Raw genomic sequence first — 18,856 nt, 5'->3', positions numbered from 1 at the left:
CATCCACTTTCTCTTATTCAGCATAACTTGTTAAAATCAACAACAACAGATATTTTGAGGACAGCTGGTCTGAGGTTGAGCTAAGCCTTTGGCAACAGAACAGAATTAGTTGACTTAACACGTGGAGATAAAAATTACTCCAGAATGTTAGCTTTTCAGAATGGCCTAATCAACTGAGTTAATTGTGACAGACATCACTACACTCAAGACTCAAGGCTGTTTCTAAGTTTTCCTTTAAAATTTTCTTTTAAAATATCACTCTAACCAGTTGAGTGATGCCTAAAAAAATACAAAAGGCCCAGTATATCATAAATATTTGCTTTAAAGAATGTGAGAATATTATTTTAAAAATATCCCTATTTATAAGTGTTTATTTTTATATTTTTTACTCATACTATACAAAAATGAACTATCTTACTTTTTATATTTGGATCCTACCTAGATAAAGAAAATGGTGTTTCAATACAGAGGTTTAGTTCATTTAGTAAGTAGTTTTGGATGATAAAAACAAATAAAGGGATCTGAGATCAATGGGGTTTTATCTGCAATTTTATCTGGTAAAATCAATTTTGTTCTCTGAAAAGGAAGAGAGCACATTTTCAAATATTTGGACAGGCATGTGCTTTTCAGTAGCATTTAAAAATTGAATAAAAAATGTATAAATCTTTGTGTTTAAACAACAGAGTAATCTTGTAATTGATTAATATTTAAAAAGCACTGATTGAGTCTTAAAAATAATAGTTTCAATATTGAGTTTTCTTGTTAAATTCAGATCTCCTGCCTTGTATATTGGAAGTCACCAGTCATAACTTTCTTAGGGATAGGAGATAAGAAATTTGAAAGGCAAAGAAGAATAGAGAATTTGAAAGAAGGATCATGTATGATACTTAGGAAAAAGTATTTCTTTTTGGGTCTCCATAGTGGGATTTATTACCGTAGGGGAAAAATGAGGGGAAAAAAAGTAGATGCTTCAGGGCTGTACACCGCAGTGCTGGCGCAGTAAACAGGCAAGCAGGGCAGCAGCCTGGCATTCACATCAAACTGGAGAGCAGCAGCGCGGACAGGACATGCTAACAGGCCGCTGGGGTCGGGCGCCGGGAATCCGCCCCCAGCCGCGCCGCCCCGACCCGCCCCGGAATCCGCCCCGGAATCCGCCCCCACCCCACCCCGCCTCAGCAGGGCCCAGGCGACGCACGGTGACGTCAGCGCGCCCGTTAGGCACGCGGGTCTCCGCCACAGGAGGGCGCCCGGGCGTCTGTGGAGGAAGAGCAGGACTGAGCTGGTATTTTCCTGTGGGGAGATGAGAGAGGCTGGTCAACCCTGAGGTACTGAGGCGTGAACATCCGTATCAATTCGGTGTTAAGATTTTTAATCTCGTGGTTTGAGCACTTTTAACATTTCCTCCTTTCGCTGTCGCTAATGTTTTCCTGAGGGGAAAATTGCAAACCGTGAGCGGTGTGGTTTCAATCATGAGAAACTCTGTGGAAAGGCCCCTGCCTTTCCCAGAGTTAATATTTATTGTCTCCATAGTTTTGCCCTTTCCAGGATGTCATAGTTGGAATCATATAGTTTGCAGCCTTTTTTAGATTGCCTTATTTCACTTAGTAATATGCATTTAATATTCCTGCATGTCTTTTCATGGTTTGATAGCGTATTTCTTTTTAGCATTGAATAATATTCCATTGCTGGATGTACCACAGTTTATTATCTGTTCACCTGCTGAAGGACATCTCAGTTGCTTCCAAATTTTGGCAATAATGACTAAAGCTGCTAAAAATATCTGCGTGCAGGTTTTTGTGTGGACATAAGTTTTCACCTCCTTTGGGTAAATACCCAGGAATGCTGTCACTGGATCATATGGTAAGAGAATGCTTAACTTTGTAAGAAACCTCCAAATAGTCTTCTGAAGTGGCTGTACCATTTTGCATTCCCAACCAGCAATGTGTGAGAATTCCTGTTGATCAGAATTTCTCTGATTACATATGATTTGGAACATCTTTTCATATGCTTATTTGCCATCTGTATGACTTCTTTGGTGAAGTGTCTATTTAGATCTTTAGCTCATTTGTTTGGTTTGTTTTCTTATTTTTGCATTAAAAAATTAATTAAAAATTTTATTTTTATTGAGGTACAGTTGATTTACAATATTATATTAGTTTCAGGTGTACAGTATAGTGATTCAAAGTTTTTAGAGATTATATTCCACTTAAAGTTGTTATGAAATATTGGCTATATTCCCTGTGCTGTACAATATTGGCTATATTCCCTGTGCTGTACAATATATACAATATATATATATATATATATATATTTTTAAGAACAGCTAAAGATCTACATGTTTCAGGAGGTGCTAATCACATTTTTTTTTTTTTTTTAAATTTTATAGCTACTTTTTAAATTTTTATTTATTTATTTATTTATTTTTTGGCTGTGCTGGGTCTTCAGTTCGTGCGAGGGCTCTCTCCAGCTGCGGCAAGCGGGGGCCACTCCTCATCGCGGTGTGGGAACCGCTCTTCATCGCGGTGCGCGGGCCTTTCACTATCGCGGCCCCTCCCGTTGCGGGGCACAGGCTCCAGACGCGCAGGCTCAGTAGTTGTGGCTCACGGGCCCAGCCGCTCCGCGGCATGCGGGATCCTCCCAGACCAGGGCCCGAACCCGCGTCCCCCGCATTAGCAGGCAGACTCCCAACCACTGCGCCACCAGGGAAGCCCCAATATATATATTTTATATATAGTAGTTTGTACCTCTTAAACCCCTACTCCTGTCTTGCCCCTCCCCCATTCCCTACCCCCGCTGGTAACTACTAGTTTGTACTCTATATCTGGAAATCTGTTTCTGTTTTATTATATTCATTCATTTGTTTTATTTTTTAGATTCCACATATAAGTGATAACATACAGTATTTGTCTTTCTCTGTCTTATTTCACTAAGCTTAATACCCTCCAGGTCCATCCATGTTGTTGCAAATGGCAAAATTTCACTCATTTTTATGGCTGAGTAGTATTCCATTGTATATGTATACCACATCTTCTTTATCCATTCATCTTTTTTTTTATCTCTCTATTGCTTATGTTTCTTTTTTTAAAATTAAATTAAATTTATTTATTTTTTTATACAGCAGGTTCTTATTAGTTATCTATCTTATACATATTAGTGTGTATATGTCAGTCCCAATCTCTCAATTCATCCCACCACCACCACCTCCCCACCAGTGTCCCCCCTTGGTGTCCATACGTTTGTTCTCTACATCTGTGTTTCTATTTCTACCTTGCAAACTGGTTCATCTGTACCATTTTTCTAGATTCCACATATATGTGTTAATATACAGTATTTGTTTTTCTCTTTCTGACTTACTTCACTCTGTATGACAGTCTCTAGGTCCATCCACGTCTCTACAAATGACCCAATTTCGTTCCTTTTTATGGCTGACTAATATTCCATTATATATATGTACCACATCTTCTTTATCCATTTGTCTGTCAGTGGGCATTTAGGTTGCTTCCATGACCTGGCTATTGTAAATAGTGCTGCAATGAACATTGGGTTGCATGTGTTTTTTGTTTTTTCTTTTTTTTGAAAAGGTAGTCTTTTTAATAACTGCTTTTGTCACCAGGTTAAGTCATGCAGTTACAAAGTAGGTAGAAATTTCTGAAAGGATATTATTGTTAAAAAAAGAAAAGCTCATTCTTACGTAAATATTATCGAGTACTTCATTGGGACACTACTGTTCAAAAGGCCCTGGCCAAACAACTCCCAAACAAAACACAACCCCAGATTGTTTCCAGCCCACTGGGAATGAAGCCATGTGTAGAAGACAAGGCCTCTAAATGAGGACACAAAGTCAGGGCGAGTCGGGACCATTGGCAATGCTCAGAGCAGCCAGCCAGACTCCAAAGAGGGAACACAAGTGGTTTTTTTCTGGGACACTCTACTTGAATTATTGTTCAATTAGTCAACACAATAGATCTTCAAAAGAGGACAGTTAATTAACATGATAAGGAGGTTACTGCATTCTTTGGACTATATGTCATAATTGTGGTTAGTAAATTCCGACAGTCTTAACAAAAATAGCCTCCATCATTTGCAGGTATGAAGATAACTTAATTCTCTGCCGGGCTTTTTATTTTTGCTGGATGACAATATGCAATTGTCAAGTTATAAATGATACTGTTTTATGTTATAAAAATACTAGCTTTTTTCATTTATTATGTTTACAGGCATTCACTGCTTGAGTCAAGTTTAGTCTTGTTAAGTGATTTTATTACAGCAGCATGTACTTACTTTATTCTAAAAGAATAAAATGCATAAAGAGAAAGGTTTTTCTGTTTGTAACCTGTAAAATTGAGTTATTTGGCTGATGTAAAATACCAATAACTCACTTGAGGACCATGCCACCTCCTGAAAATGCCATATACCTCCTTCTTAAATGTGTCAAAGCACCTGATAGATCTGTCAAGAGCTGAAGTGGCAAGTGACTGACTACTCTTGGACAAAAGGAGCTTTCCCAGGGCTACAGCTGACTGTGCTGGGAAACAGCCATGGAGCAAGGCAACACAGGCAGAGGGAAAAGACTTTATTTAAAGGCAAAATACCCAAATGGCTCTCTGACATAGCTAATTTCTGCTATCACTTATTAGCTTATATGTGGTCCCCTAACTTTTTTCTTAAGGGGCTGATTTGGATTGACTTGTTGAGAATGGTGTCCGTTATCTATTAAGTCATGAGAGAGAGATTTCTGCGGTTACATGTAAACTTGTGATAGGTCTGCAGATGAAGAGGTGAAGAGGGTAGTGAAGAAGTCAGCTGCAGTCCGGTCCAGTCTATGTGAAGGTCACACCAGCTTCATTGTACACCTTGAAGACTTTCTCGATGGCGTTGACATAGGCAGCTGTTCTCAGGTCCAATCCCAGGTTATACTTCATGGCTGTGTCCATGATTTGCCTGGCAGAGCACTCCATGGTGTAAGCTAAGCCAGAGTGCACAATGTCTTTCTCAGAGGCACCTGATATCCTGTCTTGGAACTCTGCTGTGGGTACAATGGGAATAGTTCCAACGTGCTTTCCAAGTTTCCTTTCCAAACTCTCTTGAACAGACATGAGTAAATGGTAGTTAGAATCCCTTTCATATTTGAAGATCAAACGGCCATAGCTGGCATGATTTAGATTCTTCAGCCACTCAAAGTAAGATACTGTCACTCCTCCAGTAGAGATCTAGAATAACCATGATGTTCCTCTCTAGGAAAATCTTATCAGCTTCTGGAATTGTCGGTCTGTTGGCATCTTCAGCAATGATCTTGGTTTTGACTCTGGGTGCATTGGACTTGGTCAGCTGCTTCTCGATGGCAGCAGGGATCAATATGTCACAGTCTGCCTCCAAGATGCTCGCTTCCTAGATCTTTGCTTTGGGGAAGCCCAGGATTGTTCTGTGTTGCAATCTGAAGTCTTCCAGTTCCTTTGGGTCATTACCATCTGGATTCCATATGCTCCCGTCAGATTCACCAACACCAACACATTTAGCACCGAAATGATGTAAATATCTCATAGAGTGCAGGCCCACATTACCAAATCCCTGAACAACAAATGTTTTATCTACAAATCCTGGTGTCATTCCTAAAATACTCATGAAAGAAGCTTCATTGGTGAAGTTTTCAATCCCATGGAAAATTCCCCGACCAGTAGCAGAGATCCATCCGTGGATTCCACCCTGACTGATGGGCTTACCGGTAACACAGGCATGGGCATTAATATCATAGTGCCCTATGGTGCTAGCATAGGTGTCAGCAATCCAGGACATCTGCCTCTTGCCTGTGCTTATGTCTGGGGCAGGCACATCAATGCCAGGACCAATAAAGCCCTTCTTTGACAGCTCCATGGTGAACCTCCTTGTGATCTTTTCCAACTCATTATCAGTATAGTTCTTGGGATTGATCTTAACACCAGCTTTGGCACCCCCAAATGGCACATCAACCACTGAACACTTATATGTCATCAGAGAAGCCAGAGCTTTTACTTCATCTACACTCACATCAGTGCTGTAACGGATACCTCCCTTGCAGGGCGTGCGGTGCTGGCTGTGCTGGGCCTGGTAGCCCTTGATGACCTCCCAGGAGCCGTCGTCATGCTGGATGGGAAAGGACAGGCTCAGAACGTGGTTGCAGGGCTTGATGATCCGCAGGATGCCATGCACCCGGTTCCTCTTCTGTTCCTCGCTGTCCCGGGTCTTGAGGTCCTCCACCAGCTTGTCCTCCACGATGCTGGTGCCACGGTCAAAGAAGCTTTCCACCATTTTGAAGAAGTTGGGGTCTTGTTTATGGTTTCCTTTGCTGTGCAAAAGCTTTTAAATTTCATTAGGTCCCATTTGTTGATTTTTGTTTTTATTTCCATTTCTCTAGGAGGTGAGTCAAAAAGGATCTTGCTGTGATTTATGTCATAGAGTGTTCTGCCTATGTTTTCCTCTAAGAATTTTATAGTGTCTGGCCTTACATTTAGGTTTTTAATCCATTTTGAGTTTATTTTTGTGTATGGTGTTAGGGACTGTTCTAATTTCATTCTTTTACATTTAGCTCTCTAGTTTTCCCAGCACCAATTATTGAAGAGGCTGTCTTTTCTCCATTGTATATTCTTGCCTCCTTTATCAAAGATAAGGTGACCATATGTGTGTGGGTTTATCTCTGGGCTTTCTATCCTGTTCCATTGATCTATATTTCTGTTTTTGTGCCAGTACCATACTGTCTTGATTACTGTAGCTTTGTAGTATAGTCTGAAGTCAGGGAGCCTGATTCCCCCAGCTCCGTTTTTCTTTCTCAAGATTGCTTTGGCTATTTGGGGTCTTTTGTGTTTCCATACAAATTGTGAAATTTTTTGTTCTAGTTCTGTGAAAAATGCCAGTAGTAGTTTGATAGGGATTGCATTGAATCTGTAGATTGCTTTGGGTAGTACAGTCATTTTCACAATGTTGATTCTTCCAATCCAAGAACATGGTATATCTCTCCATCTGTTTGTCATCTTTGATTTCTTTCATCAGTGTTTTATAGTTTTCTGAGTACAGATCTTTTACCTCCTTAGGTAGGTTTATTCCTAGGTATTTTATTCTTTTTGTTGCAGTGGTGAATGGGATTGTTTCCTTAATTTCTATTTCTGATCTTTCGTTTTTAGTGTATAGAAATGCAAGAGATTTCTGTGCATTGATTTTGTATCCTGCAACTTTACCAAATTAATTGATTAGATCTAGTAGTTTTCTGGTGGCATCTTTAGGATTCTCTATGTATAGTATCATGTCATCTGCACACAGTGACAGCTTTACTTCTTCTTTTCTGATTTGGATTCCTTTTATTTCTTTTTCTTCTCTGACTGCTGTGGCTTAAACTTCCAAAACAATGTTGAATAATAGTGGTGAGAATGGGCAGCCTTGTCTTGTTCCTGATCTTAGTGGATATGGTTTGAGTTTTTCACCATTGAGGATGATGTTGACTGTGGGTTTGTCATATATGGCCTTTATCATGTTGAGGAAAGTTCCCTCTGTGCCTACTTTGAGGGGGGTTTTATCATAAATGGGTGTTGAATTTTGTTGAAAGCTTGTTCTGCATCTACTGAGATGATCATATGGTATTTATTCTTCAATTTGTTAATATGGTGTATCACATTGATTGATTTGTGTATATTGAAGAATCCTTGCATTCCTGGGATAAACCTCACTTGATCATGGTGTATGATCCTTTTAATGTGCTGTTGGATTCTGTTTGCTAGTATTTTGTTGAGGATTTTTGCATCTGTGTTCATCAGTGATATTGGCCTGTAGTTTTCTTTGTTTGTGACATCTTTGTCTGGTTTTGGTATCAGGTGATGGTGGCCTCGTAGAATGAGTTTGGGAGTGTTCCTCCCTCTGCTATATTTTGGAAGAGTTTGAGAAGGATAGGTGTTAGCTCTGCTCTAAATGTTTGATAGAATTTGCCTGTGAAGCCATCTGGTCCTGGCCTTTTGTTTTTTGGAAGATTTTTCATCATAGTTTCAATTTCAGTGCTTGTGATTGATCTGTTCATATTTTCTATTTCTTCCTGGTTCAGTCTCGGAAGGTTGTGCATTTCTAAGGATTTGTCCATTTCTTCCAGGTTGTCCATTTTATTGGCATAGAGTTGCTTGTAGTAATCTCTCATGATCCTTTGTATTTCTGCAGTGTCAGTTGTTACTTCTCCTTTTTCATTTCTAATTCTATTGATTTGAGTCTTCTCCCTTTTTTTCTTGATGGTTTGTCAATTTTGTTTACCTTCTCAAAGAACCAGCTTTTAGTTTTATTGATCTTTGCTATAGTTTCCTTCATTTCTTTTTCATTTATTTCTGATCTGATCTTTATGATTTCTTTCCTTCTGCTAACTTTGGGGTATTTTTGTTCTTCTTTCTCTAATTGCTTTAGGTGTAAGGCTAGGTTGTTCATTTGAGATGTTTCTTGTTTCTTAAGGTAGGCTTGTATAGCTATAAACTTCCCTCTTAGAACTGCTTTTGCTGTATCCCATAGGTTTTGGGTCATCGTGTTTTCATTGTCATTTGTTTCTAGGTATTTTTTGATTTCCTCTTTGATTTCTTCAGTGATCTCTTGGCTATTAAGTAGTGTATTGTTTAGCCTCCATGTGTTTGTATTTTTTACAGATTTTTTCCTGTAATTGATATCTAGTCTCATAGCATTGTGGTCAGAAAAGATACTTGATACGATTTCAATTTTCTTAAATTTATCAAGGCTTGATTTGTGACCCAAGATATGATCTATCCTGGAGAATGTTCCATGAGCACTTGAGAAGAAAGTGTATTCTGTTAGATTTATCTATTGATTTTTCTGCATTAATAGAGATGATCATGTTGTTTTGTCCCCTTCCTTCTATTAATGTGGTGTATTACATTGATTGATTTTATGTTAAACCACTCTTGCATTACTTGAATTTCTTATGTTGAACCACTCTTGCATCCCACTTGGTCATGGTGTATAATCCTTTTAATATACTGCTGGTTCAAGTTGGTAGCATTTTGTTGAGTATTTTTGCATATATCTTTATAAGATATTGATCTGTAGTTTTATTTTCTTTTGATGTCTTTGTCTGGTTTGGTATCAGGGTAATGCTGAATTCATAAAATGAGTTAGGAAGTATTCTCTCCTCTTCTATTTTTTGAAAAATTTGAGAAAGACTAGTGTTAATTCTTCTTAAATGTTTGGTAGAGTACATCACTGAAGTGATATGGCCCTGGGTTTTCTTTTTTTAGGCAGATTTTGATTACTGGTTCAGTCTCTCTACTTTTTATAGGTGTATTCAGATTTTCTATTTCTTCTTGAGTCAGTTTTGGTAGTTTGTGTGTTCTAGAAATTTGTGCATTTTGTCTAGGTCAGTGGTCCCCAACCTTTTTGGCACCAGGGACCGGTTTTGTGGAAGACGATTTTTACACGGATGGGGGGCAGGGGGATGGTTCAAGCAGTAATGAGAGTGCTGGTTCAGGCAGTAATGCAAGTGATGGGGGTATGGTTCAGGTGGTAATATGAGCGATGGTTCAGGCGGTAACGCAAGCGATGGTTCAGGTGGTAATGCGAGTGATGCGGAGCGATGGGGAGTGGCAGATGAAGCTTCACTCACTCACCCACTGCTTACCTCCTGCTGTGCAGCCAGGTTCCTAACAGGCCACACACTGGTACCGGTTCACAGCCTGGGGTTGGGGACCCCTGGTCTAGGTTATCTAGTTTGTTGGCATATAATCATTCTTAGTATTCTCTTATAATTCTTTTTATTTCTCTAAGGTCAATAGTAGTGTCCCCACTGTCCTCCCTCACTCCCTCCTTTCTTTCTTTCTAGTATTTTGAGTGTTTCTTTTTTTTTCTTAGTCCTGCTTGAGGTTTGTCAATTTTTTTGATCTTTTCAAAGAACCAACTTTTGACTTCATTGATTTTCCCTATTACTTTTCTCTTCTCTATTTTGCTTATCTTTGCTCTAATCTTCATTATTTTCTTCCTTCTATTAGAGTTCGGTTTACTTTGGGCTTCTTTTTCTAGTTATTTAAGGTGTAAAGTTAGGTTATTTATTTCAGATCTTTCTTCTTTTTTAATGTGGATATTAACTGGTATAAGTTTCCCTCTGAAAATTGCTCTCACTCCATTGTTTTCCCATTAACATGGTTTTAAAATTATTGTTTTATGCATTTGTGTTTTACATCACATAGAAAAAAAAGAGGATTACAAATCAAAAATACTGGCTTTTATATTTATCTATGTAGTTAACTTTACCAGTGGTACCTTTACCAGTGTTATTTATATCTTCATATCTTCGTATGGCTTCAAGTTACTGTCTGTTGTCCTTCTTTTTCAGCTTGGAGGACTCCTTTGACATTTTTTGCAGGGTAGGTTTGCCAGAGTTCTTGGTTGAGTTTTTTCTTTTAGGACCCTAAATATGTCATTCCACTGCCTTCTGGCTTCCCTGGTTTCTGATGAGAAGTTGGCTGTTCATCTTTGTATTCCTTGTTCATAAAAAGTTACTTCTTTTTTGCTGCTTCCAAGATTCTTTTGCTGTATTTGTATTTGACAGTTTGATAATAATGTGTCTCAATGCAGATCTCTTTGAGTTTATTTGGAGTTCATTGAATGTCTTAAATATGTAGATTCATGTCTCTCATCATCAGCAGTTTTTTGACCATTATTTCTTCAAATATTCTTTGTTTCTTTTTTTGTCTCTTTTCTTCCTCTGGACTCCTGTTATGTCTATATTGATATATTTGATGTGTCCCACAGGTCTCTTAGACTCTGTTGGTTTTACTTAATTCTTTATCTTACTGTTCCTCAGATTGGATAATCTCAATTGACCTATTCTCAAGTTCAGTGATTCTTTCTTCTGCTTGCTCAAATATATTGTTAAAATCCTCTGGTGAATTTTTCACCTTTTTTATTGTTCTTTTTAGCTCTAAAATTTAATTTAGTCCTTTTGCATAATTTCTATCTCTTTATTGACATTCTGTGTTAGGGAAGATTCTCAGGAATATATGGAAACTCTTCAGAGGCCTTATTCTCCAAAGTAACTCACTCCCCAGCTTTTCCTCCTAGAATTTTAGTGCAGCTAATATTTGTCTCAACTGATATCCTTTGCCTTGGGTGGCAGTGGTTGGTTCATTTGCCTTATTATGTTTTAGAGGAATATCCTCCATGTGGCTGTTTCTCTGTTCTGAGAGAATTTCAAGTTAGGTGAAATAAAGGCAAACTTACTGTTGTAGTCTTCCAGGGAGCCCCTAGACAGGTCAAAACAGACAGGAAACTTTTGAGAATGAGGTCCATTCTGTGTTCTCTGGAACGAGGAACGCCTTCTAGGAATATGGTCTGCTATCTTTAAAATGCTTCTGAGCTGAGGAGGGGGGTTGTGGCAAAGGTAAGCTAAAATGCCACAGAGCTCTCCTACCATGTTTTATTTGCCTTTTTCTTGATGAAGCATTCATTTCATTGCTCTATATCTTTGAATATTTTCCAGAATTTTAATAAAGCTGATTCTGACAATTTTTGCCTGTGTTTTCAACTTTTCTGTGGAGGAATGGGTCTTTGGTGTTTCCCATTCTATCATTTTTATTTAGAGATAAATGAGTGGTAAAGCTGAAGGAAAACAAGGGAATTATTGACACAAAATTCCCCTTTCCCCTTTGTTGCATAGGGAGACTGATGTTGGGGATAGGCTTACAGGATGCTTATTAAAATGTTGATAATATTCCATGTTTTTTACTTGGATAAAGAAGGGCACAGGCATTTCTGAATTTCATATTCTTTAATCTTGCAGATATATTACATAGACTTTTATGTATGTTTAGTATATTATGTAATTTTAAAAAAGGATTTGTGATAGATTTATTATTGTCTCTAACAAGACCCTTACTAGAACTGTGTTTTTTTAATAACTTGAACCTATGTGTGAACAAAACACTTAAAAACATATGAATCTAGTGATAGGGGAAAAATTAAATAAGTTATGGTTTATTCACAAAGAAGACAATATTAAACTATGAGGCATATCTATTTGTATTCATTTGAATAGAAGGTTAAAAAATTTTAAGAGAATAAAAATAGCTATAAAATATTTGTATAATATAATCAGTTTAAAGAAATTAAAACCATTATATGTGTATGCATTTGCATGCTTGTATATGTTAGAAACTGACCAGTACTAAACTTGTTATTTGTGGGAAATGGGATTGTGAGAAAGGAGGATGGGAACTTTTACCCTTAACTTTACACTCTCATATATTGTTTGAAAAATTTATGACAAGTGTATATTATTTTGTAATAAAAACACATATCAAAATGTATTTTAAAAACAGATAAGCTTCTTAAATATTAAAATTGTAAACAATCAGTTAGTGGTTTTGTGACTAAAACATATTTAATTCTAGTGAGGACTGATTCAAGAACTAGCTCACTCATCCATTTCTAAAAACTATTCCTTTCACTACCTGATTACTAGTCAGTTAAGATGCTGATGCTGGGGATAAAAACATAAGATAGTGTCCTTTTCCTCAAAGGCCTTATAGTCTAGGGGAAGAGACACAGACACATAATAGACTCACCTCAAAGCGTCTGTAAGTACAAGGATGGAATTTGACCTGGTGTATTCTAGTTGCATTATGGAAGGGACTCATAGTCCAGCCTGGGGATATTAGAAAGGTTTTCTGGTGGAAGTGATGTGTGAGTTGAATCTTAATGAAAGGGTAGGTGTTCTTAATGAGAAAATAACAGATATAGATACATATTCAACATCTAGTAAATTGCAGCAGTAGGATACTTGCTATTGAGTTTTATACAAAATATTTTCTGTTCCTCTTTCAGCTAATAAGTTCAGCTGAATCATTAAAGTATTAGGGCTGAATTAAGGCACAACTGTGATGGATATTTCAATCTTGTTTTTAGTAGTTTTCTAAGCATATTTTCTGATTCCTTTTCCTACCTTTTTTAGATCCCTCTACCCACCCTGAAGCATAGTGCTCTCCAGTTGCCCAAGAGGACTTTCAAAGAGATACCTTTTGGCCTTCAGGTGAGTTTTATTCCTTTTTCATGCTACAGCAACTTTTAAACATTTGTACTTGTAACTATTTAATGGGATGATTTGGGCTTTGAAGGGTATAAACACAAAGGAACTTTATTTTTTCTCACCATGTCTACTTCAAACATTTTCTGATGTTCTGTTTGTCTCCACCTGTGGATAGTATCTTGGACCAGTATGATAGGTTTTCTGATAGCTTTTAGTATTAATACATGGTTTCTTTATCCAGGTACAATCTAAAACCAAATTTTAATTTTTTATACAAATTAAAACTTATTCCTCAAGACAGTTTGACTCAGGCTTCTACTTCTTTTGATCTACTTCTTTTCCTCTGCCCTTTCATTCCTCCCCTCACATTTCTACACTGCCTCTGGTTACTTTAGGTTTGAGGCAGAAGAGAAGTAAAGGTAGAAAGGCTTTTCCTTTACTGGTATTGTTGCCTTACAGGTTTGACAAAAGTTTGTATGTTGATTTTTATTTCATGGAGTTATTTAATTTTGGGGGGCCATGGGAGCACTCTAAACTGCAGTTCCCTGATGTGGGCAATGCTTCATTGGCTGGCTACTTATGACTTCTTTCATCTCTGGATTCTGGTGACCCATTCCATATAGACTAACTTTTGGAATTGCTTTACTTCTCCAAGTAGTACTTTTGGGAGGGATCCCTTTCAAGATGGTCCAAATTTGTTACCTTCCATGAGCTCTAACTAGGACAAATGTGGGTATTCTATATTTGTTCTGTTATTGCTGAGAAGTCCGTTATAGCCCAGTTCTTTCTGCCTTGCTCTCTGAGCCAGCTCTTCTACAGTATTTACATTTTTTTCCAGGTATGAACCAGGGCAGGTGTCTCTTAAACTCCAGGGGACAAGGGCAAGCCCTCTTAGTGGTTCTCTTGATGTAATTTTCATTTTCCTTAGTGGGATTGCATACTGAAGACTCACCAAAGATATTCTTACTCATTGTTTCAAACAAACTTCTAGCCTCCCCTTGTATACTGTTAATGAGGATGATAAATTAAGAATTGTGACTCTGGCTTAACAATGTCTTAGTGTATCCAACATTGATGTGTGGGGTTTCTGCCAAAAATTCAGCACAACAGGCATTTTATATGTTATGTGTCTTTTAAACAAAGCGTTAGACAGCCATGTAAGCAAATAACCAATTTGATTCATATCTCTTAAAGTTGTGGGACAGAGATTACACATTGAAAAAGTCAAAATCTTCCTGGAGGCAAATATAAAGATTTTTTTAAGAGTTATTTTTACCATGTGTCAGGTGGCAATCTCTTCCTATGGAAACACATTCATGAAACTAAAAGCACATCAAAATATAATCAAATACGTGATGAATTTCACTGTTCACAAAAGGACCGTGATGGTTATGAATAAAGCCAAATCAATTTGGATTGGAAGAAGAGGATTATTTTTCCACTTGCAGAAAGAGAGTCATTGGGTTTCACAAAAACCTTTTCATAAGGTTTGGATAATTCTCATTCCACAAAGGATCTGATGGAGGGCAAATTTCATGTCCCTGTTGTGTAGGCTGTAGAGGAGGGATTTAAGACTGGTGTCACTACAGAGTATATCAGTGTGATGATCTTATGCATAGCAACTGAGTTGCCAGGTGTGAGGCTCACATACATCACCATAATGGCTCCATAGAACAGAGACACTACAATTAAGTGGGATCCACAGGTAGAGAAGGCCTTTTGCTGCCCAGCTGAAGAAGGAACCTGAAGCACAGCTCTGAGCACCAAGGTATAGGACCCAAGGATGTACACAATGGTGATAATGATGATAAGAGAGCTCACAGAATGGAATACATGCTCTACGATGGGTGAGCGGGCACAGGACAATGCCATCAGTGGGTCCATCTCACACAGAAAGTGATCAACGATGTTGGGACCTCAAAAAGGTAGTTGAGAAATGAAGAAAATAGGAATTGAATGTCCCAGGAAACCAGTGAGCCAACAAAGAAACACTAGACTGGCACAGAGCTGCCCAGTCATGATGGAGGTATAGTGCAGTGGACGACAGATGGCCAGGTAGTGATCGTAAGCCATGATGCAGAGGAAGAAGCATTCAGTTGTGCCCAGGGAAAAGAAGAGGTAGAATTGAGTGAAGCAACCAGAGAAGGAAATGGTCTTGGTTTTGGAAAGAAAATTGACCATCATACTGGGGACTGTGCAGATCATATACCACATCTCTAGGAAGGAGAAGTTGGCCAGGAACATGTACATAGGGGTATGGAGTCGGTGGTCCCACTTCACGGCACAAATGATGGCCATATTCCCAGTTAGAATCAAGATGTAGACAAAGAGAATCATTGAGAAAAAGATGATCTGCATTTTCCAGGAAAGCCCAAGACAAACTGTGTCACAGTAGATACCCCTGACTTATTCATGGTCCTCAGACTGTGGAGAGAAGACAGATAGATAATGACAGATCACTTCATTGCTGAGGCATTTGAAATTTTTCTTGGGACAGGGAGTTTGATTCATTCAGGCAAATGTATCGAATATTCTAAAACAAGTCTTGAATAAATCCTGTCCTATTCTGAATAAGCCCTTTGGCCCTGATTCTTTGTAAGTGTACAGTTCTAGGCTGCTTGAACTTTCTTTGCCAGTGGACCAAATCAGTTAAATTTCATCTTCTTTTCATATAAAGAAATCTTGAAATAGAGGCAAAAATTGTTTGTCTTATGTCTAATTTTTTTTAGTAAAATCTTCATATATGGCAATTAATGCCGTTCACTTCAAAATGAGAGTACACATATGCTGTCATTTAAAAACAGATTTGAATCTGACACTTTCTACAGATTTCGGTGATTTGAGCTTCGACACTATTTCAGATTCTCTCTCTCTCTCTTCAACTATTTCCACTAGGAGATTTTCTATCATTTTTCCCCCATGATACCAGAAGAAAATAAAAAAGGATATTCAGATAATAAATTATTTATATATTTTGCTATCTTCTATTTTAAGACATTTATATTGCATCACGGCTCATTTACAATTCAGTATTTAACCCTTTGTTTATAGCAATGAAAAGTCACTATTATTCACCCCATGATGATTAATTTCACATGGTAATTTATCATGCTTCATATACATTTAAAATATATATATTAAAGATGAATATAACATATGAGATGTATTGGAGAAGAAAATTAAAATAACCAAGAGATTTTCTTCGAAAGCTCTTCTTACTGCTGCCACAAGTTTCCCTTAAAATTCACTATTTGGAAGATTTTACTTTAGTCTATTTAAACAATAGCTCCCAATTTTCAAAATAACAGAAAACGAGAGAATCAAAGATGTTTCAAAAATAATTATTTACCCATATTCCGAAATTTGTCCTTATTTCCTTTAGAACACCATCACTAAAGAAGATGTCTTTTTAAGTATCAAATATTGGGTTGGCCAAAAAGTTCCTTTGGGTTTTTCCATAACATCTTATGGAAAAACTCAAATGAGCTTTTTGGCCAACCCAGTACAACTCAGAATAAAGATCACAATGATAGCTTTAACATAATGAAATCTCCAGACATCTTTTAATAAGACACTTTTAACTTTTTTTGACTGATAAGAGGAAATTTTCCTTAAAAATAATTTTGATAGTGATATATATAGAATATTTATAGTACTCATTTAACACAATCAAATAGAAAAATATTCCTTCTCTTCGGTGAGGTTATATTAAATAAGATAAACATATTTATAATGATACACATGTTGCAGGCTCATTAAATTAGTAATACATAAAATGCATAAAAAATTAGGAACTATGAACCTACTCATCAAGAAGCAAACATAAGCTTCCTGTTGAGATGGTTATGTCTGAGCAGTTTGTAGTCTTGTGGACAAGAAAGCAAGAAGAGAAGGAAACTGAAAGATGAAGATAAATTCTTTTTAATTTTTAAAACTGGGATGATTATGAAGAACTAAACTAACTTGCATTGATGCTCATTTTGTTGAGACATCTGAAAAGATGGCTCCCCACTATGGGAACTCCATGCTTTCCAGTCTAGTGCCCGCTCTTCTCAAGAAGACAAGAAAACAGTGATGCAAAGAGTAGCCAATTACCCCCGGAATAGCAGCAACAATGACTTGAATTCATAGTCTCAGAGTCACAGACTTCAACTCAAAATCAAAACGCACAAGACTTAGCTTCAAGTATTTGAGCTATAGACCACTTTTTTGACATTAAAATTAAAAATCAAATCTCACAGAAAAACTATCAGTCAACTGTAGTGAAAGCATTGTAAATGAATTTCACAGATAATTTCCGACATAATTGTAAGAAGCAGTTCTTAATATATTCACCGTTAAACCCTATGTGAATCTTAGTCCTCATACACACTGGTTTGATTTTATTGTTAAAAAAATTTTTTAATACCACTTTTCCTGAAGTTGCAGATGAGTAATAGGGTGGACAAAGAGGGGAGAGCTGAAACAGGATACCAAAAAAAAAAACCCACCTCTGTTTTTTCTTGGGTTTAGCTGCAGTGGATGGAGCTAGTTTCATACTGTTTTGTTCAAAATATCTATAAAAGTCATACCGTTCCTGGTGGCCCAGCCACTTCCTGAAAAGGGGAAGACCCGTGGATGACTTTGGTACCATTTAGTGCACTTATTTTGGAGAGTGTGAGTTCCATGGTGATCTAAATTCTCTGTGAGATTTTTTTTTTTGTTCTTGAGCTGAAAGAGAAACCAATATTCTTTGATACTCAACCTCTTGAGCATATCAAATGTACAGATGTATAGGTGACTAGACCCACCTGTGCTGTATAATAGCAGCAGTGCCCAGCAGGGAAGATATCTCCTATATAGCACGAGGCTTTCCTAGGTCATCCTGGGGAGTCCATAGATTCTCCCCTTTGCTGGCTTTATTTTTATTTTTTAAAATTAAAAATTAAAAAAAATTTTTTTTGGCTACGCCATGCAGCATACGGGATCTTAGTTCCCCAACCAGGGATTGAACCCGTGCACCCTGCAGTGGAAACGTGGAGTCTCAACCACTGGACTGCCAGGGAAGTCCCTCTCCTTCACTGGCTTTAATGTGGAAGCCCTATGGGAGAGCTTCATGCATAACTTATTTTACTTCCCTTGCACCATAAGATTCTAGTGGCCTCTTTCCTACAGAGTATGTTGTAACTATGTGCTGGTCTTCATTTATGCATCATTTTAGCCACTGTTGAGAATTCTCAGGTATCTCTTTCTTAAATGAGATCTTATAACTTTCCATGCTTCCCCTAGGGACCTTCTTACTTCTTGCCTGGGGGTTTCATTAATATTTCTGATAAGTTGGCTCATAGGGATTATTAGAAATAATGTGCTACGTTGACTCTGGGGGAACCCTATGGTCTCCTTAAGCCTGTGTGTTTCAAACAGGGTATGTGATTTTTTTTTTTTTAGCATCTTTATTGGAGTATAATTGCTTTACAATGGTGTGTTAGTTTCTGCTTTATAACAAAGTGAATCAGTTATACATATACATATGTCCCCATATCTCTTCCCTCTTGCATCTCCCTCCCTCCCACCCTCCCTATCCCACCCCTCTATGTGGTCACAAAGCACCGAGCTGATCTCCCTGTGCTATGCGACTGCTTCCCACTAGCTATGTATTTTATGTTTGGTAGTGTATATATATCCATGCCACTCTCTCACTTCGTCCCAGCTTACCCTTCCCCCTCCCCATATCCTCAAGTCCATTCTCTAGTAGGTCTGCATCTTTATTCCCATCTTGCCCCTAGGTTCTTCATGACTATTTTTTTTTTTTTAGATTCCATATATATGTGTTAGCATACAATATTT

General features: G+C 37.6%; 3 protein-coding genes across 3 annotated transcripts in view; 1 reads left to right on the top strand and 2 right to left on the bottom strand.

Annotated features, from left to right (window-relative positions):
- The first annotated feature begins 1,247 nt into the window (after nt 1–1,247).
- Nucleotides 1,248–18,856, top strand: part of LPCAT4 (lysophosphatidylcholine acyltransferase 4) — a 189,457-nt gene continuing 171,848 nt past the window's right edge. The window contains exons 1-2 of the mRNA XM_059913718.1: nt 1,248–1,325; nt 12,956–13,033. The gene's annotated coding sequence lies outside the window, so the exon portion shown is untranslated. The remainder of the gene's footprint in view (nt 1,326–12,955; nt 13,034–18,856) is intronic.
- Nucleotides 4,664–6,297, bottom strand: LOC132360533 (glutamate dehydrogenase 1, mitochondrial-like). Its single transcript, XM_059915609.1, is given in 2 exon segments — nt 4,664–5,202; nt 5,204–6,297. Coding segments are annotated over 2 exon segments (1,464 nt in total). The 5' UTR covers nt 6,286–6,297; the 3' UTR covers nt 4,664–4,820.
- Nucleotides 14,511–15,447, bottom strand: LOC132359535 (olfactory receptor 11H7-like). The gene is given in 3 exon segments (XM_059913719.1): nt 14,511–14,593; nt 14,596–15,393; nt 15,396–15,447. Coding segments are annotated over 3 exon segments (930 nt in total). The 5' UTR covers nt 15,445–15,447.

This window comes from Balaenoptera ricei, chromosome 2 (genome assembly GCF_028023285.1).
Source record: "Balaenoptera ricei isolate mBalRic1 chromosome 2, mBalRic1.hap2, whole genome shotgun sequence".
NCBI lineage: Eukaryota > Metazoa > Chordata > Mammalia > Artiodactyla > Balaenopteridae > Balaenoptera > Balaenoptera ricei.
This window is presented reverse-complemented; position numbering and strand designations above follow the sequence as displayed.